Source organism: Cenococcum geophilum (genome assembly GCF_001692895.1).
Source record: "Cenococcum geophilum 1.58 unplaced genomic scaffold K441scaffold_14, whole genome shotgun sequence".
Taxonomy (NCBI): Eukaryota; Fungi; Ascomycota; class Dothideomycetes; order Gloniales; family Gloniaceae; genus Cenococcum; species Cenococcum geophilum.
In genome coordinates this window covers 1627834-1655417 of record NW_027137572.1, presented here as the reverse complement: position 1 = coordinate 1655417, position 27584 = coordinate 1627834, and the positions used below count along the sequence as shown (strand labels likewise).

At 39.0% G+C, this 27584-nt stretch overlaps 6 protein-coding genes across 6 annotated transcripts; 3 read left to right on the top strand and 3 right to left on the bottom strand.

Moving 5' to 3' along the window:
• The first annotated feature begins 15302 nt into the window (after positions 1-15302).
• K441DRAFT_657611 (uncharacterized protein) lies at positions 15303-15512 on the top strand. The gene has a single exon (XM_067648212.1). The coding sequence runs from the start codon at positions 15319-15321 to the stop codon at positions 15505-15507; it is 189 nt and encodes a 62-aa protein (XP_067505731.1). The 5' UTR covers positions 15303-15318; the 3' UTR covers positions 15508-15512.
• Positions 15513-16003: 491 nt separating this feature from the next.
• K441DRAFT_676136 (carbohydrate-binding module family 13 protein) lies at positions 16004-16515 on the bottom strand (the record flags this gene model as incomplete). The annotated part of the gene is made up of 2 exons (XM_067650919.1): positions 16004-16014; positions 16074-16515. The coding sequence occupies 2 exons, from the start codon at positions 16513-16515 to the stop codon at positions 16004-16006; spliced, it is 453 nt and encodes a 150-aa protein (XP_067505730.1).
• Positions 16516-20417: 3902 nt separating this feature from the next.
• Positions 20418-21101, bottom strand: K441DRAFT_715167 (uncharacterized protein). The gene has a single exon (XM_067653967.1). It carries the CDS (start codon positions 20927-20929, stop codon positions 20612-20614), a length of 318 nt encoding a protein of 105 aa, XP_067505729.1. The 5' UTR covers positions 20930-21101; the 3' UTR covers positions 20418-20611.
• Positions 21102-21647: 546 nt separating this feature from the next.
• Positions 21648-21824, top strand: K441DRAFT_487817 (uncharacterized protein; the record flags this gene model as incomplete). The annotated part of the gene is made up of 1 exon (XM_067641955.1): positions 21648-21824. A coding segment is annotated over one exon (177 nt), but the record flags the coding sequence as incomplete, so codon positions are not given.
• A 1746-nt stretch (positions 21825-23570) lies between these two features.
• On the bottom strand, positions 23571-24503 carry K441DRAFT_686167 (uncharacterized protein; the record flags this gene model as incomplete). Its single annotated transcript, XM_067651964.1, has 2 exons — positions 23571-24233; positions 24462-24503. The coding sequence occupies 2 exons, from the start codon at positions 24501-24503 to the stop codon at positions 23571-23573; spliced, it is 705 nt and encodes a 234-aa protein (XP_067505727.1).
• A 490-nt stretch (positions 24504-24993) lies between these two features.
• On the top strand, positions 24994-27393 carry K441DRAFT_57073 (glycoside hydrolase family 13 protein). Its single transcript, XM_067643939.1, has 8 exons — positions 24994-25590; positions 25656-25881; positions 25943-26315; positions 26380-26403; positions 26459-26479; positions 26551-26770; positions 26842-27106; positions 27200-27393. The coding sequence occupies exons 1-8, from the start codon at positions 25239-25241 to the stop codon at positions 27228-27230; spliced, it is 1512 nt and encodes a 503-aa protein (XP_067505726.1). The 5' UTR covers positions 24994-25238; the 3' UTR covers positions 27231-27393.
• The last annotated feature ends 191 nt before the right edge of the window (positions 27394-27584 follow it).

Here is a 27584-nt window from a genome sequence, read left to right as displayed (position 1 = left end):
TATCTCCCTATTTTTATAGTTCCTCTTTTTTTATAAGCCTAGTAAACGGTTTAATATTCTTTAACTACTATACTATAAACCTCTTATAGTAGTTATAAAACCCTAGGAATAACCTTAACTACATTATATTCTCTAGTTCTTACTAACTTACTATAGCTTTAATCTTCTTTAAGTCTATACTAATATAACCTAGTTTAATAATAAATTTAATAAAATCGGTTTTCCTTATAAAGAACTCGTATTTCTTAATTGTTACTAGTATCTGTTCTTCTTATAGTCTCTTTAAAACCTATTTAACGTATTCCCCGTATTCTTCCTTAGTTATTAAGTAGATAATAATATTATTAAGGTATACCATAATAAACTTATTAAGGTATTCTNCTAATACACTATTAATNCNTTTCTAAAANNTTACTAGTNTATTTATTAATCNNAATTGNATAACTAATAGTTTATATAGTCCTTCTCTTAACCTAAAGGCTGCCTTTTATTTATCTCCCTCCTTAATTCTAATCTAATGGTATACCTATCTTAGATCTATCTTTATAAAGATTTACGCGTTGCCTATCTAATCTTAGATTTCGCTAATTAAGGGTAAAGGATACCTATCCTTTTAAGTAATGCTATTTAACTACCTATAGTTAATGCATAACCTAAGTTTTCCGTTCTTCTTTAGTACGAATAGTACTGGATAACCTACTAATAACTGCGATAGCCTAATGTATCCCTTTTATAAGTTTTCTTAGATAAACTCTTTAAGTGCTCTTAATTCTTCTTTAGTAAGCTTATAAATTAAAAAAACCTTAAACTTATTCCTAGTTCTAATTTTATCTTATAGTCTTATGCTATATAATCTGCTAGCTTTTTACTTTTTAGACTCTATAGTTTTTTGCTATACTTATAGTATCTCTTTAATATATAACTTAAGCCTCGCTTAGTCTCTTTATATATCGCTCTAACTTAGTATTATACTAACTTAGTTTACTATCGCATCTTATATTATTGAGTATTTTTAATATTAACATAACCTATAATCTAATCGATCTTTAGATTATATTCTTATAACTAAGGTATTTCTAGCACTACCTTATCCCGTCCTAATAGTAGGATATTAAAAGACATTTTAATTTGTTTTCCTTTAATAGTTATCTAAATAGGTCCTATTTTAAGGTTAATAATCCCTCCTCTATAGGCTATTAGATCTCCTAAAATCGTAACTAATAAATAAGGCTATTCTTTTTATCTATAAGGTAATCCTATTCTCTTAACTGCTACTAGTAAGATATAGTTCCGTATTACTCCACTATCTATTAGTGCTTTAATCTGCTAATCTTACCAATTAATTTATAAATTTAAGTGTTATTCTTAAATTCCTTTAAGGGTTTAAGGCTCTACTACTAGCTCCCTTTAGTCCTATAGGCCTCTACTTTTCCTAACTATTAGCTATTTAATCCTGTTATACTTAGCTTGTCCTTTAGCTAATACCTAGTTTATTTCTTATCTTCTATATACTATAAATACGTATTCTCTAGGCATTCCTACCACTATTATTTATCTAAGCATTCTTTTATAAGGAATCTTCCTAGTTAAAGTATTAAGTCCTCTAACTCTTAAACTTCTATTAAATACTAACTGTATATATACTTAGCATTCCTATACTATTACTTGTCTAGCGCCTAATATATCCTTATAGAGTACTTCCGATTCTTTTCTTTTGGATTTTTATATATCTTATATATATCGTCCACGTATACAATCTATAATAACGTATAGTATGCTAGGTGCTTTAGGTTAACTCTTAACTTATCTTTATCTTTAAGTTTAAACCTTTACCGTATTAATCTAAACGTTACGGCTTTATTCGTAGGTACTATAATACGTCTCTTGCTTCTTTAGTCCTCTAATTATTCCTTTAAATCCTTTAATATTATAATTAAGGCTCCTTTAATATAAGTTATGGCCTTTTCTATAATTAGGTGGTTCTATATAACTCGTTTATCTAACTATATATAAAAATCTTCCTACTTATTATTATATTGTTGCCTATACTACTTTTAGTATAGCTGCTAAAGTATATACGGCTTATCCGTAAGGAAGTATCTTCTTATTACTATATCGTAACAGCCCTTTATATATTGTTCTTTAAATCTAGTAGGGATCCCTAGATCCTCTTTATCTTCCAGTTTAGTAAGCTACTTAGCTCTTAGTATACCTGCCCTAGGCCTATTAATAATTCTTTATATGGGTACTCTATCCCTTATACGCCCTAGTATACTAGATCTCTTATCTAGTTTCTATTCTTACTATACAATAATTCTTTATCTAAATTCCTCTATAGTTTCTTTTGGTTTATATCTTGTAGATAAATCCTTAAAGTCTTCTTACTTCTTAATCTTAGTTTATTTAATAGTCCTTATTTATGTCTAAAAATCTTAGTTCTATAGGATTCTTAATCCTAAGCTTGCTTCTATCTTAAGCTTAGCTCTAGCCTTAGTTTAACTAGGCTTCTATAGTATTCTTATCTTATCTTAAAAGTCTTAAATCTTACTTATCTCGTCTTAAGAATCTTATATCTTTAGGAAACTTCGTCCTAAGCTCATTTATATATCACTAAACTAAGCCGTTGCTCTGCTCTATTGGTTATTGTCTATTATAGGTTCTTAAGCTTGCCCTATCTCATCTTAAGAATCTTAAGCTTTTGGCCTTTTGTCTTTATTAAGTGCTAAAGTAGTTCGCTATTTTACTTCTCTTATGTCTTATAAGGCGATAGACATTATATTTAGTAGGGTCTTAATCCCTACTAATATTCCTTATTCTATAGTGGAATTATCCTTTACCTCTTATATAATATCTTAGAGGTCTATATACTCCTAATAAGCTACCTTTATTGCCTTATTATTATAGAATATTTTACCTATATTAAATTTATCGTCCTTAATGTCCGATCTACGAACTAGTTCGTTAGTTCCCCTAATTTTAAATAATTTTAGCTCTCGTAGCTAATAGCTTGCGCCATACTTAGCGTCCTTATAAATTTAGCATACGTTATTATAACAGAACGCGAAACTGTTAATTAAATATTCTTTTATTCCTTGCAGTATATTATTATCCCTTTATACGTGTATATCTTCTACTAGTCTTATTCCTTTTACTATATAGTAACTCTAACTACTTCTATAGTCTTTAACGTAATAACCCTATTTTCCGTAATTTATATAAGCTCCCTCTTTAAACTATTTTTCCTATTATAGAGTCCGCCTAAACATCTTCTACTACTAAGATCCTTAGTTTAGCCTCTACTCCTTAGACCTTTAATTACTTAATTCTTATCCTCTAGGTTTTTATAATTTCTTACTCTATTTCTTAGATTTTTTAGTACTACTTAGGTCCATTAGCTCTGCGCTATACTATAGTTTTTAACTTTAACTTTATTAATACGTGTTCTGCGCCTTATATAACTATAAAACTCTATCCTAGCCCTTCTTAGCCTACTCTCTTTAGTAGATCCTATTGTCGATCTTAATTACTTAATTAATTAACTCCCTAAGAGTATCCGCATCTTTTATTAGGATAATTACGTCCTAAACTTTTGCCTTAAGTCCTTATTTATACTATGCTATAAGCGCTTTATTGTTTTATTTAACCTATATTACTAATATTTAAAACTACGTTATATATTTAATTGTTAAAGTCCTTTATATTAGGTTTTAAAGCTTTCTTTCTACCGTAGTAGTTACCTCTAAGTCTTTAAATATTTACGTTAAGCGTTCTATAAACCTGTTTTAACTTAAGAATATATACCGTACCTTATAGTTAGTAGTCGTTATACCGTATTCCTATACCTCCGTAAGGTAAGGTTTAAACCACTTAAGTGCTTTTCCCGTTAAGAATAATCCTACGTAAGTAACTTAATCTATAGGCGTTCCTAGTTTAACTCCTTCTTACGTAACCTTAAAGTGCATTTACGTAAGGAATCCTTTAAGCTTTAACTTCTCTCCTAAGAATCGCTTAATTAAGGATAATTTAACCTTAGCCGCTCCGATCCCGTTAATCCTTTCTTTAAATATCTTATTGTTATTTATTAATTAATTAACTATTTTTTATAGCTGTTTAATAGTAACTAGTTACGAGTTAGTATCTATTATACTAGTGTTATTACCTAATCCTAAGGTAGTCGCCGCTGTAGACGCCGTCGTAGCTGCTGCTTTTAGTGGCATATTGTTTAACTTTATTAATACTATAACCTTAGTAGTAAATATATAACAAGCCTTATAGTAGGAACTACGGTAGACTTATTAATAGGCTAGGTATATAGGTAAATAAGAAGTTAATAACGTAATAATAACTAGTGGAGTAGTTGCCTAATAGATTAACTCTAATTATATTCTAAGATTTACTATAAAGGAGAGAACTATCTAGGTAGGGACTATGGTCCTTTAAATACATAACCGTACTCCTAAGAAATCCCCTTTATACGTAAGGTATGTGTTATATATATTATACGTACGTTCCCTTTATATACTGCGTATACTACGTATAATATTATATAACCTTAGTTACTATTCCTCGTTATATAGCTCTATTAGCTCCATTCTGGACTATACTTAAATTAACTAACTAGCTTCTTTTAACTCCCTTCTAAGTAGTTATAATATCGTACTTAAAGCGTCCGTAACATTAAGTATAAATATTAAATTATTCTTTAGGTTTAATATAGTAGCTAATAAAGGATATTGTCTTACTATTATGGGTTCCCTAAAAGTATAAAGTAAGGTAATTTATAGATACGCTATTTCTAGCAGCGCCTATAGTATTACAGAGACGTAGAATTAGTTATAGGCTAAGCATTAGTAGTAAAAAAGGCGTAACGTAATGTTATGGGATGGGGGCAGCAGCTATAAAGCGTATATATTTGAGGAGTCTATAAGACGTTACGCGATTAATTGTAAGGGTTAAGGGCGTAAGGAGGTGATATACCTACGCGTAGCTGATATAAGCTATACGTAAGGTATATATAAGATTACGGGGCTCTCTTATAGAGGCCCCTATGGTGGGGTTTTATAACAGCAGCTTACCTTATATATTTATTTACATTAGTCCTAGCAACCCCCTTTCCCTTCTCCTTAGCTTAGTATCTTTATAATACAGCATTCTATAAGCTTTAGTTTAGAGGTATTTATATAAGCCGTAATAGCCCCTATAAGATCCTTAAGAAGATAGGGCACTTTTTTAAGGTTAAGCTACTAGAGTTAATAAAGATCTACCCTATCTTTTCTCTAAACTAACTATAGAAGGCCATAAACAACCTATTGCCTAGATAGTATAATGACCCCCTATTACTAATTTAGATTATAAAGAACGAGGAATAAGAAGATAGGGAGATGTTAGCAGTTAAAAAGGACCATAGTACCTTAAAATACTATATAGGCTAGGTAGGTCATAACAAAGATCTAAAATAGTACCCTCTATTAGATTTTAAGTACTCTCCTTATAAGCTATAAGATTTCTACTTAGCCTACCTAAACTTCTCTAGACCACTACGTAAGCTAAATAGCTAGATTAAATGCTAGGAAGAGGCTAGATAACTATAATAATTTAAATAATAATAAAGAACTTAGATAAAGCCTAAGGGTAAGCTTTTTTAGGAGGGGGGGGTAATATAATAGTATTACCTACTACTTATACGGAGGTCCGTAACAAAAGTTCTTACACCTTCCTAATTAGGAAGTTTTAGGAATAATAATACTTATTACCACTTTTTATATTTTTATATATTATCTTACTAAGTATAAATTGAAAATCTAATAAAGAATTTTTATTATATATAGTATTAGGCTAGTAAATTAATCTTTAAAGTTTGCGTGCCTTAATATACACTGGGTAGGCTCTAGTATACGCTACGTAGGCTGTAAAATACGCACCTATGCTTGCGCGTACGCTAGTTTAAAACTTCCTAATTAGGAAGGTATAAGAACTTTTATTAGAGACCTCCGTAGAGCCGACTAATTAGGATTTTCCATCTCCAGAATAGAAAATCACTATTAGCTCGCTTACTACTAACGCCTTAGCGGCCCCTTTATACCTTACTAGTCTCTACTAATCTTCTTCTTCTCCTTAGCTTAGTATTCTTATATAGTAGTAATCTATAAGCTTCGGTTTAGAAGTAATTATATAAGCCTATTATAACGGGCGTGCTACCTAGAGGAGATATACTGTATTACCACTTACGTCTCCCTTAGAGGTTTTTTATACCTATAAGGGGGTAACATAAAAAGCTTAGACGCCCCCCTACTAGTATAGAGAGGAAAATAAGCGAGCTGTAACGGCGCTATCGTACGTTACCTGTTAAATTCTACCATATTCTACTAACTTATAATTGGCCCGCCCAAAGCTAGCGCCTTAGCGGCTTACCTTATATATTTATTTACATCGGTCCTAGCAACCCCTTTTCCCTTTCTTTAACTTAGTATCTTTATAAGATAGTATTTTACAAGCTTTGGTTTAAAAGTATTTATATAAGCCGTTATATTATACTAAGCTTACCCTACCTTACCTAGGAAGGCCTTAATAATATCCTACCCTAAAGAAACTTTATCTACAATAACGTATTAACGCGCTATACTTAGATATTAAAACAACTCTATATTGCCTAGGAAGGCCTAGATAATATCCTACCTTATAAGCTAAATAGGACTAGACCTATACCCCTAAAATCAAAACTAAAGCGTATAATACTAATAAACCTTAAGAAGCTAACGATGGTACCTAAAGCAAGCTTATTTAAGAGAGTTGCCTCTACCTAAGAGGAACCTAAGATCTAATTAGGATTAGAAATCGAAGATAATAATATTATTATAGACGTACGTAAGTAGATTCGCGCCCTTATAGCCAGCTAAAAAGCTAATTATCTTAAAGCAAGAAATATATAAGAGACCCTATAAGAGATCCTAGAAAGCCTTACGGCCCTATAAAATAGCCTAGCTTCCCCTTCTTAAAGCCCTAGCTAACCTGTTTACTCCACTAAATATAATATACTAGGGAGTACAGATATAATAATAAAGTAATTAAAGTCCGTTAAGCTTTTTAACCCCCTACTACTATCTAATAGGATAGATCCTACCTTTAAGAATTAGAGGATTTAAGTATAAGGAAAGCTCCGTATTAACTATAACTATTTCCTTTCTAAAGAAGCTAAAATACTCTACCTCTTTAGTTAAACCACTAGGGATGCCTAACGGCACCTTTAAGCTAAGTTTAAGGACGACTTCCCTATCTAATTTATATCTATTAATAAGATAATACGGCACCTAGCGGCTATTTATGTTAACCTAAACAAAGTACGGAATGCCTATTATAACTATAATCGCCTAATAATAAAACTAAACTAACCCTTTACTAAATTNTANACTTAATTCNTATANCTTATAGNAGAAGGCTAGGTTCCCCTTAAGAACTACTAATTAGACCTATATAATAAGCTAATAATCCAGCTATAAGAAAAGACCGCTGTAACCTTAAATAACCTACTAACCTATAAAAAAACTCGTAGCTTATTACCTATTATTAGACTTAGAACTAAAACGGATTAACGCCTACCCTAATTAGTAGAAGTAACTCTATAATAATTAGAACTTACTAGCTATACCTATAAGAGCTAGAGTAGAAAGATAAGTTATAACTACTTTTATACTAAAGGCGGTTATAACTATATACTAGTAAGCCTCGCCTAACTAGTTATATACTACGCTATTAACTAGTTATATACTACGCTATTAACTAGTTACATACTACGCTAATTAACTAGTTATATACTACGCTATTAACTAGTTATATACTACGCTATTAACTAGTTATAATACTACGCTATTAACTAGTTACATACTACGCTATTAACTAGTTTACATACTACGCTATTAACTAGTTATATACTACGCTATTAACTAGTTATATACTACGCTATTAACTAGTATATACTACGCTATTAACTAGTTACATACTACGCTATTAACTAGTTACATACTACGCTATTAACTAGTTACATACTACGCTATTAACTAGTTATATACTACGCTATTAACTAGTTATATACTACGCTATTAACTAGTTACATACTACGCTATTACTAGTTATATACTACGCTAATTAACTAGTTATATACTACGCTATTAACTAGTTATATACTACGCTATTAACTAGTTACATTACTACGCTATTAACTAGTTACATACTACGCTATTAACTAGTTACATACTACGCTATTAACTAGTTATATACTACGCTATTAACTAGTTACATACTACGCTATTAACTAGTTAACATACTACGCTATTAACTAGTTATATACTACGCTATTAACTAGTTATATACTACGCTATTAACTAGTTACATACTACGCTATTAACTAGTTATATACTACGCTATTAACTAGTTACATACTACGCTATTAACTAGTATTTATTATAATACTCTAATTAACCCTACCTTAGCTATATACTACAACTGCAATAAGTAAGGTTATTTTATCTTATCCTACCTAGAGCTAAAGGATATAGGCAATATTAAGGAGATAGAGGAAGGAGAAACGTTTAATAAGTTAGGAAAAGAAGAACCCTAGGGAAAGACTCCCCCCTAGGGTACCCTATTAATCTTAAAGAGATTAATTTTAGTTAGTTAATAGATGGAAAGTATTTTATAGTTCTATATATAATATCTTAAAATGGATATAAAGTTAATATAACCGCCCTTATTAATACTAGAGTAAATAGCTTTACCTTTATAAATACTACGTATATAAATAATATTGCTAAGTTTCTAAATATAGAAGCTATCTAACTAGAGAAGCCTATCTAGGTAAAAGGCTATAATAGCTAAGCTAGTTAGCCCGTTACCTATATCTTAAAGTTATATATTGCTCTTAATAGATAATGCTAATATAGTATCCCCTTTTATATTCTAGACCTAGGGTCCTATAATATAATCCTTAAATAAAAATAGATGTCCTATTTTAATATTTAGTTAAACATATAATAAAGGCGGTTTGTCTAGCCGGAGGATAGACTAAAATTACCCTCTTTTATTAGGGAGATCTAAACTAACTATAAGATACTAGCCGTAAAGGTTAACTCTACCTATTTGTAGGATATCTAGGCCTATAACCTAGCCTTTACCTAAAAAAACGCCTGCTATAAAGCTAGAAAAAACTTTATACTAATAAAGATACTCTCCTAAAGCGCTATATTTAAAGAGGACTCTATATATAAAAGCGGGATAGATAGTAATATAGATGACGTCTAAATTATATAATTTTAACCGGTATAGAAAAGAACGTATTAATAGGATATAAGGGATAACCTCTAAAAGATATAACAGGAGTTAAAAGGAGTAATAATAACACTAGTACCCTAGAAGTCCCTAAAGTTATATACGCCCCTATTATTAAGTAACCCCCCTACCGTAAATATTACCGTAATTAGCGCTATAGCGTTTTACTTTAATATATACTAAAAGGATAATAAGGTCTTTATAATAAGCCTATATAAGATTAACCAAATTATTAATAATAGAGAGGAAGGGCTAGCTAAGGAAACCGACGAGGAACTAGTTAAACGCCTCCTTTTTACCATTTATATAAACTATAAGAATATATTCTTAAAGGCGGCCTTAAATAAGTTACCCCCCTACCAGATATATAATTATAAGATTTAATTAAAAGCTAATAACTCGCTAGGCTATAGCCCCCTCTACTATTAATTAATAGATAAGCTAAAAGCAATAAAGCAGTACTTAATTAACAATCTAGATAAAGGGTTTATTAAGCTAAGTTAAGCCCCTTTTACTTCCCCTATCTTATTTATAAAAAAGCCTAATAAAGGCCTTTGTTTTTGTATTAACTATTAAAAGCTAAATACTATTACTTAAAAGGACCGGTATTTTATTTCTTTAATTAACGAGACCCTTATACGCCTAAGCTAGGTAAAGATCTTTACTAAACTTAATATCCGCTAAGCTTTCTACTAAATTAGGATAAACCCTATATTTAAAGATTTAATAATATTCTATATCTATTATAGTTCCTATAAATATAAAGTTCTTTTTTTTAGACTAATAAACGGACTGGCTATGTACTAAAGGTATATAAATAACGTTCTTTTTAATTACCTTAATAAATTCTGCACGGTATACCTAGACGACATTTTTATATACTTAGACAACGAACTTAAGTATTAAGTTTATGTTAAGAAGGTTTTAGAAAGACTATAGAACGCAGGCTTATAAGTTAATATTAAGAAATGCGAGTTTAGGGTAAAACGTATAAAATACCTTAGGTTTATTATAACTATAAAAGGAATTAAGGTTAACCCTAAGAAGGTAAAGGTAATCTATAACTAGAAGCCCCCTTATATAGTAAAAGGAATCTAACCCTTTTTTAGCTTTTATAACTTCTACCACTAGTTTATCCATAACTATAAAATTATAGTAAAACCTCTTATATAACTAACTAGGAAGGATACGCCTTTTATCTTTAATAATAGCTATATAGAAGCCTTTAAAGAGATAAAAAAAATCGGCTTATTTCTTTTCTAATCCTTTATTACTATAATCTGGACCTTAAATTAATACTAGAAATAAACGCCTCTAATAGAGTTATAGCGGGAATCCTATTATAGTTATATCTAGACAGCGAATAGTACCCTATAGCTTTTTTTTATAAAGATAATAAACCCGGTTAAGTATAACTATAAAGTATATAATAAAGAAATACTAGCTATTATTTAATTACTCTTTTAATAATGCGTAGAGCTTAAAGGTATAAACTCCTAGATTAAAATATATACAGATTATAAAGCCCTAAAGTACTTTATAATTATAAAGTAGCTTACTAGATAATAAGCTTAGTAGGCTAAAATACTCTCCTAATTCTTCTTTACGATTATATATTATTCTAGTAAGTAAAACTCTAAGGCTAATACCCTAACCTAAAGAGAATAAGATATAGGACCCTAGGATAAGCTAAAGACCCAATATTAGACGCGCGCCCTCTTTTATCTAGAATAGCTTAACCTACGGATCCTTAAGGAGCTAGACTTTTAGTAAAACGAGCTAGCACTAATAAAGGAGTCCTTAGATAAGCTAATAGGGCTAATTAACTACCTTTTAACTGTAAACTATATAGCTAATGCCTTAAGGGCCCTTCGCGAATAAGCTATAAAAGGAGACCCCAATTTTAAGACGGAGGAAGAATTGCTCCTATATTAGAAGCGGCTTATAGTCCCTAACGTTAATAACCTATAGACTAAACTAATCTATAAAGCTTATTACTAAGTCTCTATAGCACACCTAGGCAAGAATAAAACCTATAAAATCATTAACTACCGCTACTACTAGCTAAAAATAGTTATAGATATTAATTAATATATATAGAACTGCGAAGACTACTAAAGAGCTATAATCCTATAAGATAAGACTTTAAGATTACTTAAGCCACTTCTAATACTAGAGCGCCCTTAATAGTATATCTTTATAAACTTTTATAAACTACTTAGGGACTATAACGGATATAATATAGTTATGGTTATAGTTAACCGCTTTAGTAAACGCCCATTTTTAATTCCCTATTATAAAAACATTAATGCTAAAGAGGTAGCCCGGCTATATATCTATTACGTCTATTAAATTTATAGACTACTAGATACTATTATATCTAATTATAGGCTATAGTTTATATTGGCCTTTTGGAATAAGTTTACCTAAATCCTAGGCATTAAGCTAAAGCTTTTTATAGCTTATTACCCCTAAATAGACAATTAGATAGAGATTGTAAATTAGTACCTAGACTAAAGGCTTAGACCCTTTATTAACTATTTTTAAAATAACTGGTCTAAATTACTACCCTTAATAAACTACGCGTAAGTAACCTTACCCTATAACTCTATAGGGTTTGCCCTAATTTAGCTAGAAATAGGATACTTACCCTATATAAGCTTTAACTAGAAAAGGCTAGAAGAACCCTAGACTGTATAAGAGAAGCTATTCTATACTAAGGCCTAACAGTATACTAAACGATTAGAGGAAGCCTAAATGGTAGCCCGTAAGAACCTAAAAAAAGCTTAAAGGTTAATAGAATAGTAGGCAAATAAACACCATTAAGAGCCTGATTTTGCCCCTAGCGATATAGTTTAGGTTATAATAAGGAATTAGAAGACTAAATAACCTAGCTATAAGCTGGACTACTAGATAGTAGGACCGTATAAGGTTCTTAAAAAGATAGGCAATTTATATAAGATAAAGCTCCTAGATTTAATTAGGGTTTACCCTATTTTCTTATTAGATAAGTTATAGAAAGCTATAAACGACCTATTACCTAGATAAAAGAATAAGCCTCCCCTACTAGTTTAAGTAAACGGTAATAATAAATAGGAGGTTAATAAAATACTAGCCTATAAGATAGTATGGGGAACGCTAAAATACCATATCTAATAGAAGGGCTACGATCTTAACCCAACCTAGTACCCTATATAGAACTTTATAGGCTACCCCCAGAAGCTTAAAGAGTTCTATAACTAATACCCTAAGGCGCCTAGACCCCTAAAGTACCTAGATAAATAAATAAAATGCTAGTATAATAAAGATAATAAGTTACTGGAAGAATATAGGGATAAAAACGCCCTAAAGCCCTAATTGTTACGGCACTGGCAGAACTTGGCAGAACTTGGCAGAACTTCGCACCGGCAAGTTGCCACAGATTGCCACAGATTGCCGTATATTGCGATTACGTGACGCAGATCTTATAAAATACTGAACGGCGCTGCTCTTCTTCTCCTTTTCTTTCCCTAGCTTTAGATTCTCGTTTATAGACAATCTAATCGTACAGGCTTGCGCGACCCTTTTGCCGTACTTATGTCTCGATTGACTAAGTCGCTAACACTAATACAGCTGCCTGCTAAATTCTGCCATATTCTGCCGTTTTTCTGCTAGTACTATAAAATTTCAGATGTTAAGGAACTTTAACCGCCGGTTAAAGTTGTCTAATTAGTTAAATCCATACTAAGACTTTTAGCGGCTATTCTTTCTGGCCTAGTGTTTCCACTTAGCCCATAATCGCCTTTATACTTAGTCTGGACGTACTTATGCCCCCTTTATCTCCTTACCTTATATTTTATAATCCTACGTTTATAAGCCTAGTGCTACCCTATTTCTAACTAAGCCTAAGGGTAGGCTTTCTTTTAAAGATGGGGGTAATGTAACGGCGCTATCGCACGTTACCTGCCAAATTCTGCTATATTCTGCCAACCTGCGATTAGCCCGCCCAAAGCTAGCGCCTTAGCGGCTTACCCTATATATTTGTTTACATCGGTCCTAGCGACCCCTTTTCCTTTTCTTTAGCTTAGTATCTTTGTAAGATAGCATTTTACAAGCTTCGGTTTAGAAGCATTTATATGAGCCGTTATATAAGCCCCAAGTAATATAGCAGGGCCAGGTTATTTTATATACCATACTAGCAGGGGGGGCGTCTGAGGCATTAATGTTACCCCCTTGTATATTACAGCAGTAGTCTATATAGACCTTAATTAGGACCGCATTAGACGTTAATTAAGAATAATAAAATATATTCATAAGGATTTCAAAATATCCAATCCTTATCACTTGCTTACGAATGAATATATCGTTAAGAAGCAATGGATATAAATATCATTGGGACCCCTGAGTATCTCTATAAGATCAACGCTTCTGGCTCGGCGGTCCGCGACTGCGGGAGTATAGAATCAATATCGCACTTCCTTTTCTCGTGTAAAAGGTGGGGGCAGCAGAGAGCGAGGTTGAGACAGCAGCATGGAGACCGATTCGGGGATCTATCGTATGCGCTGGGAGGCTATTTAGGCAGACAAGGAGGCACGAACATCGATGGACCACTTGAGCACTGGAAGTCACATATCAGCGTGGTTAAAGCAACAATTCAATTCGCGAAGGACACGGGACGTCTACATCCGAGTGAGCAAGATGCCGTAAACGCAGAAGCCGACCGTAACGAACGATTACTCCTTAGGATGCCCTCGCCCGCCTCCTAATTGAATCTAGTGCGAGCCTCCCCCACACCAGCGTGGTTAGTTGCCCGACGTCTAGATCGTTAAGGTTTACTATGGTATCAGGCCGATATTTTATGGGTGGGGCGTAAGCAGCAAGGGCCCCTATAAGTATACCCACAATTTAATACTCTAATTGTATACCCTATTTATATATATTAAAAAACTAACTCTTTATTATTTTCTTAGCTTAAACCTTTTAAATTTTATTAGTAATTATCTATAATAGAGCCCTCTACGCTGTAATATTTATCTTATTCTTCTTTAAAGCACCTTACTTACGATAAAGGTATCCAAGTTTAAATATTAAGGAGTATTAGGTGGAAATATAAGGCTATTACTCTTTATTTTAGAATCTTTAGATTAATATAAAGGAGGCTTAGGAGTAGGTTACTAAGGAATAGCTTAATTTACTAATAGATAGTATAAGGGAGCGCTATTTAGCTATAATTAAGGCCTAAGGGGGGTTCATAAAGTTCTGAAATAAAATACAAGCCACTTTTACCCCTATAGACGCTTAGTGCACTAGCTCTACCCACAAAATATTAGCCTAATACTATAGTAATTAAGAGGCCGATCTGGCCGTCTACTATAGTATTAGGCCGATATTTTATAGGTGGAGCTAGTGCACCGAGCGTCTACAGGGGTGGAAGTGGCTTATATTTTATTTTAGAACTTTATAAACCCCCCTTAGGCCTTAATTATAGCTAAACAGCGCTCCCTTATACTATCTATTAGTGAATTAAGCTATTCCTTAGTAACCTACTCCTAAGCCTCCTTTATATTAATCCGAAGATTCTAAGATAAAGAGTAATAGCCTTATATTTCCACCTAATACTCCTTAATATTTAAACTTAGATGCCTTTATTATAAGTAAGGTGCTTTAAAGAAGAATAAGATAAATATTATAGCGTAGAGGGCTCTATTATAGATAATTACTAATAAAATTTAAAAGGTTTAAGCTAAGAAAATAATAAAGAGTTAGTTTTTTAATATATATAAATAGGGTATATAATTGGAGTATTAAATTATGGGTACACTTATAGGGGCCCTTGCTGCTTACGCCCCACCCACAAAATATCGGCCTGATACCATAGTAGAGCCGTCGGATTGGCCTAATTAATAAAGCCCAATTGCAAACGTCTACGGACGGCGGATAGGGTTGTATAGCTTAGTTCTCAGCCTTTTTAGGTATAGTTTAGGGGTAATTTAGGGGGGAAATGTGAATGCACGGACCATGCACAGACTGAAAACAACGCGAACGCATCCTTCTACCCCTCTTTTACGCGTATCTAGAGGTGCTAAGAGCTCTATCGGTCGGATCCAGTCCGGATTAAGACGGATAACTTCATGGACTGACTGGATTGGGCAGCTAAAATTTGGGCGATCAATCGGGCGACGGTTAGTCTACGGACTGGCCGCTTAATCGACCACGCTGCCCCACACACCGCCAGTGCGTCACCGATTAAGACGCGCACGACGCTGGAAATGCCCTGCGGACAGGAGACCCTGAAACTATTTACCCAGGCCCGCCTCTACATCCGACCTACTTTCCTTTCGACGGTAACGTATCGCTTTCCTTTATTTCCTTAGTTGAGCATGGAGTTAGGCAATGGATGAGCAGTTCTCAGTTAGCTTCTGAATTGGAGGAAGTGTAGTGTAGCAGGATGTATTTAGCTGGCGTATAGTAACGGCCCATACCCTCTGGGTGCATGGCTATAATAGAACTTGCATACATACATACATACGTGAGAGTCTACTTTTAGGTTGATGGATGTATTAAGCGAGAGACGACAGGTGTTTGTAATAACGGAGCAGTCAAGGAGTGTAGCCAGAAGGTGACTGCATAACAAATTGGAATTTTCAAGTAACGCAACATTGCCCCTGCATGTCCCCAGTTTCCCTTCCCAATCAAATTTCATCTAAGAAACGTCTCCATGGGTGTCAGTACCATCGCAGGATATTCGCAAATAGGTGGTGTGATGAACTTACATGAGCCGACCCTTTTGAATTCCCATAACTGATTCTCGCCGCCGACGTCAATATAGTTAATGATAGCGGTACCATCTTTCTCATTCGATCCGAACAAGTCGACAAGCTTGCCTGAACTCTTGCTCTTGATCTTGTACGCGTTACTACTAGTCGATATTTCCCATTGCTGGTTCGCCCCGTAGTGGGCTGGAAAGGTAATAATCGGAGTTTCGTCGGCCGCAATGCCCCCATAGAGGTCTACAACGCGGCCAGTGTTGACGTGCGTAATGAGGTAGGTATTATCCTGCCCGATCTTCTTTAAACTGAAAAGCTGCTGGTTGATATCGTCAAAGCTAAACTTGGAACCCACGAGCTTCGGGTTTGGCGTGGACAAATCAGCGGTGACCAAGGTCTTGGTCTTCCGATTGCGAATGAAATAGACGCCTTCTTGAAGTGCGCTCATCGTTGCAGTTCTGCGGAATATAGTGTAGATAGGGAGGGGGCGTTAACGTAACAGGGAGAGTCTTGGAGTTGAAGAGCTAGAGCGCTGTTGGGGGGAAAGAAAAAAGGAGTTCGCCATGGTAGGTGCAGGACAGGTTATATATACTGCAACTGACGTTACACTGGATAGAGTGGAGAAGTTGGAGAGGATGGATGGAATGGAGTGTGAGTGGAGAAGACGGATAGTTCCATCCTCTACTCCCTAACCGGACACACTGCGAGCCTTCTCCACACGTGTCTCTACTAGTGCGTCGGCGATTAAGAAGCGCTGGAATGGACATGAGGCTTCCAAAATGCTCGCCTCTAAATCACGATGTTCAATACTTCGACGGTAACGTATTACTCTTCTTTATTTCCTTGGTTGAGCATAGTCTTAAACAATGGATGAGCAGTTCTCACAGTTGGCTTCTGAACTGGAGCTGGTGCGGCAGTGGCAGGAAGTATTTAGTTAACGCCTAGTAACAGCCCATACCCTAGGCGGTGCATGGCCATAACAGAATACATACATACATACAGCTGTACTTCTCATATATTAATCTCCTCTGCACCTAATCTGTACGGCATCGCCGATCTATTAAATAGCCTGTCTAGGCATTTCTGTAACCGACTACCAGTACTACGTCAAAAACACTGCTGTATCACGTACTGTGGACCGTAATGGTTACATTTAATTAGCCTAAAATGTCAATTACGGCTATATTGAGGATAAGATTAAGGGGTACTAGTGACCCACCTTTGTTCGTGTATATATAGATACTCTAGAGCTACATTTACAATCAAGTCGTTCATTTAATACCTACACACTGCAAAGCTTACAATTTCAAATGTCGAATGATATGGTTGCTAGAAGGCATAATGATAAAAGGCGGCATAGGATGCACCTACTATTTCCGGCCCTTTCAGCTATTGGCTATTCATGCATGTACTGTTGACGTGATCGTCGAGCCTTCCAGTGAGACGAAAACGACGTCATGCAGCTTGCGTTACCCGTTTCAACTGTTCAAGCACTTTCCCCAACGCTCAAGGAGATGAGTTAGGGAGCTTGAGCGACGGCTTTCTCGTGTTCGCGGAGGCGCTAAAGGCGCATCTGCCAAGCTCGAAGGCGGCGTGATATGCTTATATCCCTTCGGAGGAGTCTGCTGCGTAGACATAGCTGTATGTCATGCCCTGAGTTGGAGCTACAATGCGAAGTGATTGATTGATCGATGATTCTTACGCCACAGGGTGCCATGAAGGCCCATAGCTAACCTGGAATAGCGGATGCAACGCATACTGTCTTTTATTATGCCTTGGCTTTCTTGCAGCAATGTCATTCGATAATTTAATTGCCTGGTCATATAATGGATCGGCGATGCCGTACAGATTGAGTGCCGAGGAGATTGTTGTAGAAGCAAGCACAGTGCAGAGGGACGAAAGCAGAGCGGAACACAGTCCCTCCTGCAGCGTTCTAGGCCTAGTGATTGTGCACGCGCGCGATTCTTCATAATTTATTGGTGTCATTGGGCGTTAGAGAAGTAGTATTTAAGTTATAGTAGAGAGACTGTACTACGGTAGACGCGTAGGAAAAAGTTTATTACTAGAATATTAGAAATTAAGATATAAACTCCGCCTACTAAATAAACTTAAGCTTTATTCATATACTGGATGTAGAAATTTGAATAAATATAGATGGTTAAAATCTTGTGTAAAAATGCAGAGATGCGAGTCCAGACTTGCTATTAAGCAAGCAAGCCAAGCCGGAAAGCCTTAGCTTGCTGGCTTGAAACTTTTCACACCTAAAGCTGGCTTGCTTGGCTTGATAGGTCAAACAGTCGGCTTGCTTGGCTTGCTTGAAGGCTTGTTTGATTTTATATAGAAATTTTAGAGTAATATACAAAATTAAGCCTGAGCCACCGATTTGGCTAAAAAGCTCCTCCGCAGCCCCGATTCGCAGTCATTGTAATATAAGATTATGTAGAGATAACGTAATAAGGAAGCTCGCGTGGCCGAGGGCGTCTATCGCGAGGCTTGGCATGGTGGTGAGGAAGGCTGTAGTAGGAAGGCTGTAGTAGGAAGGCTTTGGTAGGGAGGAAGATCCTGCTGGTGACTCCAACGGTTAGCTACTAGTTATACTAATCGCGGTGAACTTACTACCTTATCTACTAGATTTTTTGAAGCCCATTCTTGAATAGCTGCGATTACACTGTAAGGCAGCAATGATATCAGGGCGAAGCTTCGAGCGACGTGGCTCTAGTAGATCACCGGCTTCACTGAACGCCCGTTCGCAGTCGTCGCTTGTAGCCGGTATAGTCAATATATCAAGAGCCATCTGTGCGAGCTTCGGCCGGGTCGTTCGCTCTTGCCACCAGTAGAGTATGGGGTCGTTCGCCAGTGGGTGATCGTCTGGTAGTGGCGGCAGAGTCTTCCAAGCTTCGTATTCGTCCGACGCGTTGATAGAGCTTTGAGCCACGCGGCTGGTGTTGGCACGAATATAATCGTCTCTGGCTGACGACGCGTGCGCGCGTCTTGACGGTAGATGAGCTGATGGAGTATTTGAGGAAGGACTCGGTCGCTCTATATATTGAAGCCAAAGTTTCTTAAAGGACGCGTCACCTTTGATTAACCACTCCGGGTGATCTGCCCATGCATTTTGGCAGAAGAGCTTGTACCGAGGATGTAGTAGAACAGCTGCGTAGTAGACGGGTGTGTCATCAAGCTTCTCAAAATACTTCTGCAGCTTTAGCCAGCCGCGATTGAGGTTGATCGCGTAGTGATCCTCAATTGCGTCTTGATCTGGGTAGTCATCCAGAGTCGCGTTAACTACGCGATCCTTCTTCTCTTCAAAAAGCTTGAGCAGCCAATCGAGTGTAGGAATGACCTCCCAAATCGCTCCATGCAGGCCCGACCTGCCTCTGGCTTCAAGCATCTTTGTAGCGTCTCGAATTGGTGATAGGATCTCAATGTAGTTATTAATAACACCCCAGTCGTAATCGTTCAAGGCGCCGGCTGCCACGACGGGCGGTGGTGGAGGGACCTTCTTTCGTCTGGCGCGTAGAGGAGCTGCTTCCTTCTCATATTTATCAATCATATATTGTGCGATTGAGTCAATCGGACCGCGGAGGACGACGGCTCGCAGGAAGGCGTCGTGATAACTATTCCACCTAGTCTTGACTGGCTTCACCACTTCTAGTATTTTAAAATCGGGGCTCGGCAAGGCCTCTTGCTCAGCCTTTTGGTAGGATTCAAATAGTTGATGAAGCTGCGGTGTATTAATGGAATTAAGGATGTCGATGAGGACGCCGAGGGGGCCTTCTTTTCGCCATTCTTCGAGGAAACGTTCTTCGTCCTATGCAGTAGAAGTCAGTAAGCAAGCAAGAAGATGATATTAACTCACTGACTCACCGGTACGTTCTCTTGATCGTTCTCGTACGCGTCTTTATCTTTTCCGAACATAATTGACTGAGCGACGAGATTAAGTGTATGAGCCGCGCACCGAATACGCCGATCGTCCTTTCTAAAATTGAAGATGGTAGCTAGATGATCTAAGCAGGTGTTATTGTTTCCAGCGTTGTCAGTGACAAAATAGCCAAGGCTCTCTTTGGTAACTTTGAAATGAGCCAGAACGTCGCCGATTACTGCGGCGTAGTTGATTCCAGTATGGCGACCGAGTTGCTCTGGTAGAGCGATCAAGTAGTCGACAACTCTGCCCTCGCGATTAAGATGATGAACGCAGACGCCAGTAAGTGAGTGCTTACCGCTGCGTGTAGTCCAGCCATCAAATGAGAAGTGAAGCTTTGAGCGGGCGTTCGCAAGTTCATCGCANACGGCTGGTTGGTAGGCTTTGTAGTCGGCCATTACATGGACGCGAATTNATTGATGGTTCTTCCAAATACAGCTCTCGGCGTCAGGATTCGCGGCAGCTATCATACTGCGGAAAGCAGGTGTTTCAACCTCTCGTAGAGGGTGATTGTTTGCGGTTATCCATTCAATTACTGATTGCTTAAAGCGCTTTGCGTTAAAACCGCCAATAAACTCATTTGCAAGTCCCTGAGAAATTGTATGCCTATCGTGAAGAAGTTCTAGAACTGTTGCCTTGCGCTTCTTTGTCTCAAATGTAATCTCGCCGTGCTTGTCGTATCCGTGGCCTGCTTTATTTTCTGCAAGGTGTCTCTTAGAAGCAGATGTAGCTGTGGTAATATCAAATCGGCCACCTGGTATAGAGTGCTGATGACAATACGCGCACTCCCAATATATTCGCTTACTGACACGATGTTAAAGCCGATATCCGTACTTGTAGATAAAGCTGGGGTTCCTTTCCAAAGCTTTATATGGCCGCTGGTAGGCTTTAAGTCGGTCCCAGTCGATACCGTTGTAATTGGTCTCATTATTGATCTCATCCGTAGAGGAATTGTTATCAGGCGCGACGTCTTCAGATAGTGTAATTGTCGGTGTAGGCTCGGCTGTCGCGTTTAGATTTGCTTCGGTAAGGTCCTGAGGCATGGCTGATAAAAGGAATAAAAGAGAACAAGTAAATTGGTAACGTTATTGGGGGGGTATAGTAAGGAAGACTTCCTAGAGTATGGACGCGTCGAGAGCTTAGCAGAAAAACAAGTCAATTAGGCTTAGTGGTTACCTAAATAGTCCTGTTTGCTCTATTTGCATACTCAGAAATCTTTAACTACAACACCAAAAGTCTATCACGAACTTTAGGTCTCTACCAAAATCATATATATATATTTCCTATCAAGCGGGCAAGCAAGCAAGCAAGCAGGCCCTCCTCTGGCTTGCTGGCTTGCCCAAATCAGGCCCTTCGGCTTGCTGGCTTGCTTGATTACCAATCAAGCAAGCCAAGCAAGCTGTCAAGCCAGCTTGCTTAATAGCAAGTCTGGATGCGAGCTCCGTGTTTACGCGAATTTTAGGCGTTGGCGGTTTGGTAAGTATGGCCCACCATAAATAAAGCAATCTTATACTGCCTGGGGCGATCCGAAGAACACGGCGGGCATGACTGTACGGCATTTGGATGAAAGTACCATCCTTTACAAGAATAAGATATATTACAAGGGCCAGGAAGTCCCTCTCAGAGACCTTGAACGTCTTCCCGCACCTACGATAAGGTACAATGTCACGAAGTCATTTCATAGCGGCCTCGTGGAACTTCGCTATCGTAATGAACCACGATTTCTTTGGGCTGATGCGATCTGCATTAATCAAGGGAATATAGCCGAGCGTTCCCGTCAAGTCAGCTTCATGCGTGTTATCTACGAGGCAGCAGCACGAGTCCTTGTCTGGCTGGATGCTCCTCTGGATCCCGATTTCGACGGAATAGCCATGATGCACGATATTTTACTTTTCACAGAAATGCTAGCAAACAAAATTAGTTTGCTATTAGACACTTTACTTATTGAAAAGTGTCGATCAGTCGAGAGTTTACGACAATTCTGGGCCGAGTTCCTGCTTGCCTATCCTGAGGTACCTATAACTGAATGGACACAGCCATTCAGTCGTGGATCATAATCGGCTAAGGTTCTCGGACTCTAAGGCTTTTTTCTTGGAATTCCTAAGGTCCATGAAGCAAGGGAGATGGAGTCCTCCCCACACGCTAGAGGCATTCTGGAATCTCAATCATTTTCTCGCCCGTCATGCGTGGTTCTTTCGTGTGGGTTTTACAGGAAGTTGGCAGCAATCCCAACGTTATCATCTGTCAAACCGGAAGCCGGGAGAGGTGGGAGTCTCTTGCTGCTGTGGAATTCATTCGTTGCAGTCTTCGAGCAGTCGTGGGTTTTACTAGAACTTGGAGCATTCCATTCGCCTGGTTTCGTGTCACTCTGAGTAAGCGGCGAGAGCGCCTTACTTTTCTCGATTTGGCCGGCTTGACTAGTAAATTTCACGCAACGGATCTCCTAGACAATCTACTTGCCATCATCGGACTTGTATCTGAGCTCGCCATGATGGAACGGCTGCCGCTCTCGATCACCCCAGATTATCCCAAGTCTGTTAGGCAGGTTTTCATTCCATTTACGGCCTGGAACATATCTCACCAGCAGTCTCGACATTCTATCATTTGCAAGTCGGTGTTACAGGAGTTGGCAGTTATCTCAGCCTGATCTCCCCAGCTGGGTGCCAGACTATAGTCAAGAGCTGCCAAAGCTGGAAAGAACGCTTGGCATTTTCTCACAATTTCGGGCAGGCGGTCGAAGCAGGATTACCCTCCCAACAGACGAATCAGACGAAGTTCTTTGCCTTGAAGGGTTCCAAATCGACTTCGTATCTTCGGTCATTGAGAAAGACGTTCGGGCCGACAATGACTGGAATCTATCCTGTGATGACAACGGTGGTGTCGAAGTCTCTGCTATTCCATATCTCTGGAGAATGCTGCAATCCCAGATATTCTCTCAATCTACATATCGAGCGTCTGATGCATTGGAGAAGCCGAACGCCGAGAGACTACACGCATTTGTTATTCCAATATGTTCAATGTTTGACCTGCGCAGCACCGACCGAAGGGCTATATATTAATGGCCATCCTCTGCGGACTTATTCAGCGCTCGAAGAGGTATTGGAAGCATGTGCATCAATTTGGATTCAAAATGAAACCTGAACTTCGAGGGTTAACCTGGAGCCAGAAGGACTTGTGGCGCCGCTTGTCCACTCAATCACCTCATCGTGATTGGTCTTGGTTTCGAAATGTATCTGGATACAGTTTGTTGGACCGGCACTTGTTTACGACCTCGAAAAGCGACTTCGGACTTTCCCCAAAAGGGAGTAAATTAAACGACACCATTGCCATTCTGTATGGTGGTTCAACCCCGTCGTCCTATGCGAAATTCCATGCCCCCCAACTTTAACAGCCACCCATCGTCCACATGATGGACCAGTTTATGAGTTTATTGGTGAGTGTTATTTAGGGAGGCACATGCATGACAGTTCTGTCGGGAAGGCTGGCTTCGCAGTTGACGGTCACGGTGAAATTGAATACCCAAAGAAGATATTTCGCATTTGCTGAGTTTGAATCGATGTCAACGGCTACTTGTAAACCCGTTACATCATATGCCTGATGCAGCGATTCGAATTTCCTCTCACACATCCCTGAGGACAACTTGCCTCGGGGTTGAATTGCCATGAAAAATAGGGATCCGTTTCATTCGCTAGGACGTTGCCGAGCAAGGTTGTTTGATATGGTAAATCAAAGCTCTTTTCAAAAATCTCTATGCTCGATACTCGAATTTGTCCCCAACCCAACTTAATTAGCGTGGTGATGCTTGTTCCGTATATGTACTCCCTGAAACTAGCCCACCGGATAGCGCCCGCGCACATTGGACAGGCCTCAGCCGTGGTGTACAAGCTCAGGCTACGAAATGCCACCACCGCCTCGGCGGGGCTTAACCCAAACGGTGAGGCTTGTAAAATTTCAGAGCAGTTGTTTATGGTGGCGATTTCGCCGTGTAGGGTGGGATTTCCAAGGGCGGATGCTGAGTTTATTCCGATGCATATAAGGTCGCCCAGCGAGGAAGGATCCGTATGGTTTACAATAACAGAGGCGAAGGCAGAAAAAGGGCATGGAGACGGGGAGAGCTCGGCCAGGGCGGCAGTGGCACAGCGCATCCAGTGTGCGCGAGTTGGGTAAGGGATTGAGTTGATAGTTAATTGCGGGGACGGCAGTGGTTGCTGGGCCAAGTGCTGTACCTGATAGAAAGAACGGCTCTGAGCCGACAAGAGTAGGGAGAGGACGACGGTAATCGTGTTGAGAAAAAAGAGTACAGCCATGAAGGTGAGAATGCGAAAGAAGACTTAGCATGAAGTTTTCGAACGCCGTGAGGGGTTGAAGTTAACCAAGATCCTTCATCGAAAAGTGTTAGATTTTGTGGGGGACATTCTTACTGTAACTGAGCTAGTCCCGTTATCCTATCCCTTAACCCGCCGGCGTCCTACCGGAAGCTGGTCCGTGCTTGAACACCAGAATGAAAATAACATGTATAGCTAATTATTATTAACAATGCCTTCCAATCGTACTTCCAATAATATAGGCCTTGTCCAACCGACTCAGTATAACGTTCAGCCAAATCGATATGCTAAAAAGCCACCACCGAAGCCATGGCCGCTGCCCGATTTTACTCCTACGATGATTCGATTTGGTTGATCTGATTGGCTAGTCCTTATCGATAACGGTAGGACGCATTCCGGCAGGTTAAGGGATAACTCTACTAAAATAACCCTAAATTATATAAATAAGAGCTCGTTTTATAGCCCTAAAATAGAGCTATAAAATATAGAGCTATATTAGTGGGCCTATAGGGGTGTATTGTTTTGATAGAGGACACTGCATTATTAACTAACCCTAATTCTATTACACTGGTAGGGGTCTGGTAAGGCTATACTAGTTAAGTACTAGTGAGATTTACTGTCTTGGTTGAGTCGCTTGCTGAGATAAGCATATGATTCTCCATCTCTCAGCTTGTTCAATTTCTATCCCGAATTCCCAAGCGCACTTTTCCCCTCTTCTTCGGCATTTGCATAAGCAAGTATGATCTCCAGAGCGGTAAAGAAGTGGAACACTGCCCACTTGTCGATGAAAGGTTTGCCTCTTTCACGCACCGTATTTCTCGGAAGACATGTCCCCGGCTGTAAACAGTTCCTCCTGGTCTGCGACAGGCTTGCTGACTAGTCTCATTTCGATTGCAAGATGAGCCATGCCCGAAGAATGGCACCATGTTCCAAGGCTTCGAGTGGTTCGTCCCAAAAGACCAAAAGCATTGGCAGCGATTACGAGATGCCATACCAAGCCTAAAGGCTATCGGTGTCGACAACATGTGGATCCCGCCCGGCTGCAAAGCTGGCTGGCACGGAAGTAACGGCTACGACACCTACGATCTCTACGATCTGGGCGAGTTTGAGCAGAAAGACTCTCGAGGCACCAAATGGGGAACCAAAGCGGAGCTGGTTGAGATGGTTCATACCGCTAACGCTCATGGTGTGGGAATACTCTGGGATGCGGTGCTAAATCACAAGGCCGCAGCGGACTACACGGAGCGCTGTCTTGCTGTGAAGGTCGATCCGAAGGGTACGTGCATTGACCCCAAACATATTCGGGGGAATCGGGCCCGCTGATTTGTTCCGACTTGCCAGATCGGAGGAAAGAAACTGGAAAGCCCCAGGAGATCGAAGCTTGGACGGGCTTTGACTTCAAAGGCCGTGGTGGCACATACAGCTCTATGAAGTATAACTGGAACCATTTCACCGCGACGGATTACGATGCCAAGACTCAAACGAATGCTATCTATAAGTTTCTCGGAAGAGACAAGAAAGGCTGGTCGAAGGACGTTGATGATGAATTGGGGAATTATGATTATCTGTGCGTGTCTCAACCCTGGAACATTTCTGACGAACGAATGTATCAGCTAAGAGCTTGTCAGGATGTTCGCCGATGTCGACTTTTCTCAGCCAGAGGTCAGAGATGACGTGTTGAAATGGGGTGAGTGGATTGGCAAAGAGTTGAGTCTTGGAGGTATCAGGTTCGATGCCATTAAGCATTACTCGGAAGACTTTCTGAGGGACTTCATCCGGCACCTTGACCAGACCGTGGGCACCAATTGGTTTCTTGTTGGAGAGTATTGGAGAGATGATCTCGAGGTGCTAAGTGGGTATATTAAGAGGATGGGAAATCGAATATCTCTATTTGATGTGAGGCTTGTCGGTAACATGTCGCGTATTTCGATGGCTCGAAGAGGCGATCTGAGAAAGATCTTTGATGGAACTTTGGCGCTGCATAGACCCGCCAATGCCGTGGTTTGTCTTCATTGAACCCTGTCCACTTCTACTGAACAGGTTGTGGGGCTGATTGCCAAAACAGACGTTTGTCAGGAACCACGATACGGCAAGTATCCCCACTCTGATTGTTCCTCGTCCAGCCAGGTCTAATCCAAGTACAGCAAGAAGGAGGCTCTCTCGAGGTCTGCAGCTCCCTATGCTCTGTCTAAACCTCGCACCGAAAGTCTGACTGTCCCCCTTAATGATCGTCCAGACAGCTCTAGACCCCTACTTCATCCCATTAGGCTACACCTTGATACTCCTCCGTGCCCACTCCGGCTACCCCTGTGTCTTCTACGGCGACCTCTACGGTATGAAAGGCCCCAGAGCCACGCCGCCTTCCTGTGGCGGTAAACTCGCCCAAATCGTCCTTGCCAGGACACTCTACGCGTACGGACATCAGACAGACTATTTCGATCAGGCACACTGCATCGGTACACCCCGTCCTTTATCCCTTTCACACTAATCCACCTCTTCCTTGCCCCTGAACTAAATAATGTTGAAGGATTTACCCGCGCCGGGCACCCCTCCCACTCCTCGCACGCTGGGCTCGCCGTCCTTATGACAAACGCCCACACCTATGCCTACAAACGCATGAATGTTGGTGCCCACCACGCTGGTGAACGCTGGACTGATGTCCTGCGCGGGGCTTGGGGGGAAGTCGTCATCGATCGGATGGGGTGGGGCACGTTTCCTGTTGGACCGAGGAGCGTGGCCTTGTGGGTTAATCGTAATGCGGAGAGGAGAGATGTGCTGGATGGGTTGGTGTTGTAAGTACATGCAATTTTTTATTTCTTTACTTTAGGGGGTTGGAATGTGTGTGGCTTGTGGTGCATTAGCTGATATGTGCGTGTTGCGAATAGTGACGACGATATTTACAAGGAGGAAAATTAATCGGTTGAGAGGTGGAGATGTTTATGACGAAACCGCCCTGATGTGTAAGTAGAGGATGGTGTCTGCGCCGGCGGAGATACTACACTTTCAGTTCAGCTCTACAAAGTCATACCCGCTAATCGGTCCCGTGAATTTGTGACCTCGACTTCATCCCGACAGGACAGCGGCCCCTGGACATTTTTAATAGAAATGGTTTGAATTGCGCGATTTGGGATGGAGGATTACCTAGCAACCATTCTAATATAGCCCTAGGCAATATTTTAGTTCTAGCCTTCTATTTACTTCTTCAATACTACGTTCTTAATATGCAGTGCAAAATATCTCTTCATATCTCATCATATCTCTTGTCACTCA

What these genes read in the sequence shown, in the direction of transcription:
- K441DRAFT_57073 (XM_067643939.1), top strand. Translation starts at nt 25,239, where the DNA reads ATGTTCCAAGGCTTCGAGTGGTTCGTCCCAAAAGACCAAAAGCATTGG. An exon ending in TGTGAAGGTCGATCCGAAGG is followed by an intron (nt 25,591 to 25,655) that starts GTACGTGCATTG and finishes CCGACTTGCCAG; the next exon opens with ATCGGAGGAAAGAAACTGGA. An exon ending in CGATCAGGCACACTGCATCG is followed by an intron (nt 26,771 to 26,841) that starts GTACACCCCGTC and finishes ATAATGTTGAAG; the next exon opens with GATTTACCCGCGCCGGGCAC.
- K441DRAFT_715167 (XM_067653967.1), bottom strand. Translation starts at nt 20,929, where the DNA reads ATGAGATCAATAATGAGACCAATTACAACGGTATCGACTGGGACCGAC.
- K441DRAFT_657611 (XM_067648212.1), top strand. Translation starts at nt 15,319, where the DNA reads ATGCACAGACTGAAAACAACGCGAACGCATCCTTCTACCCCTCTTTTA.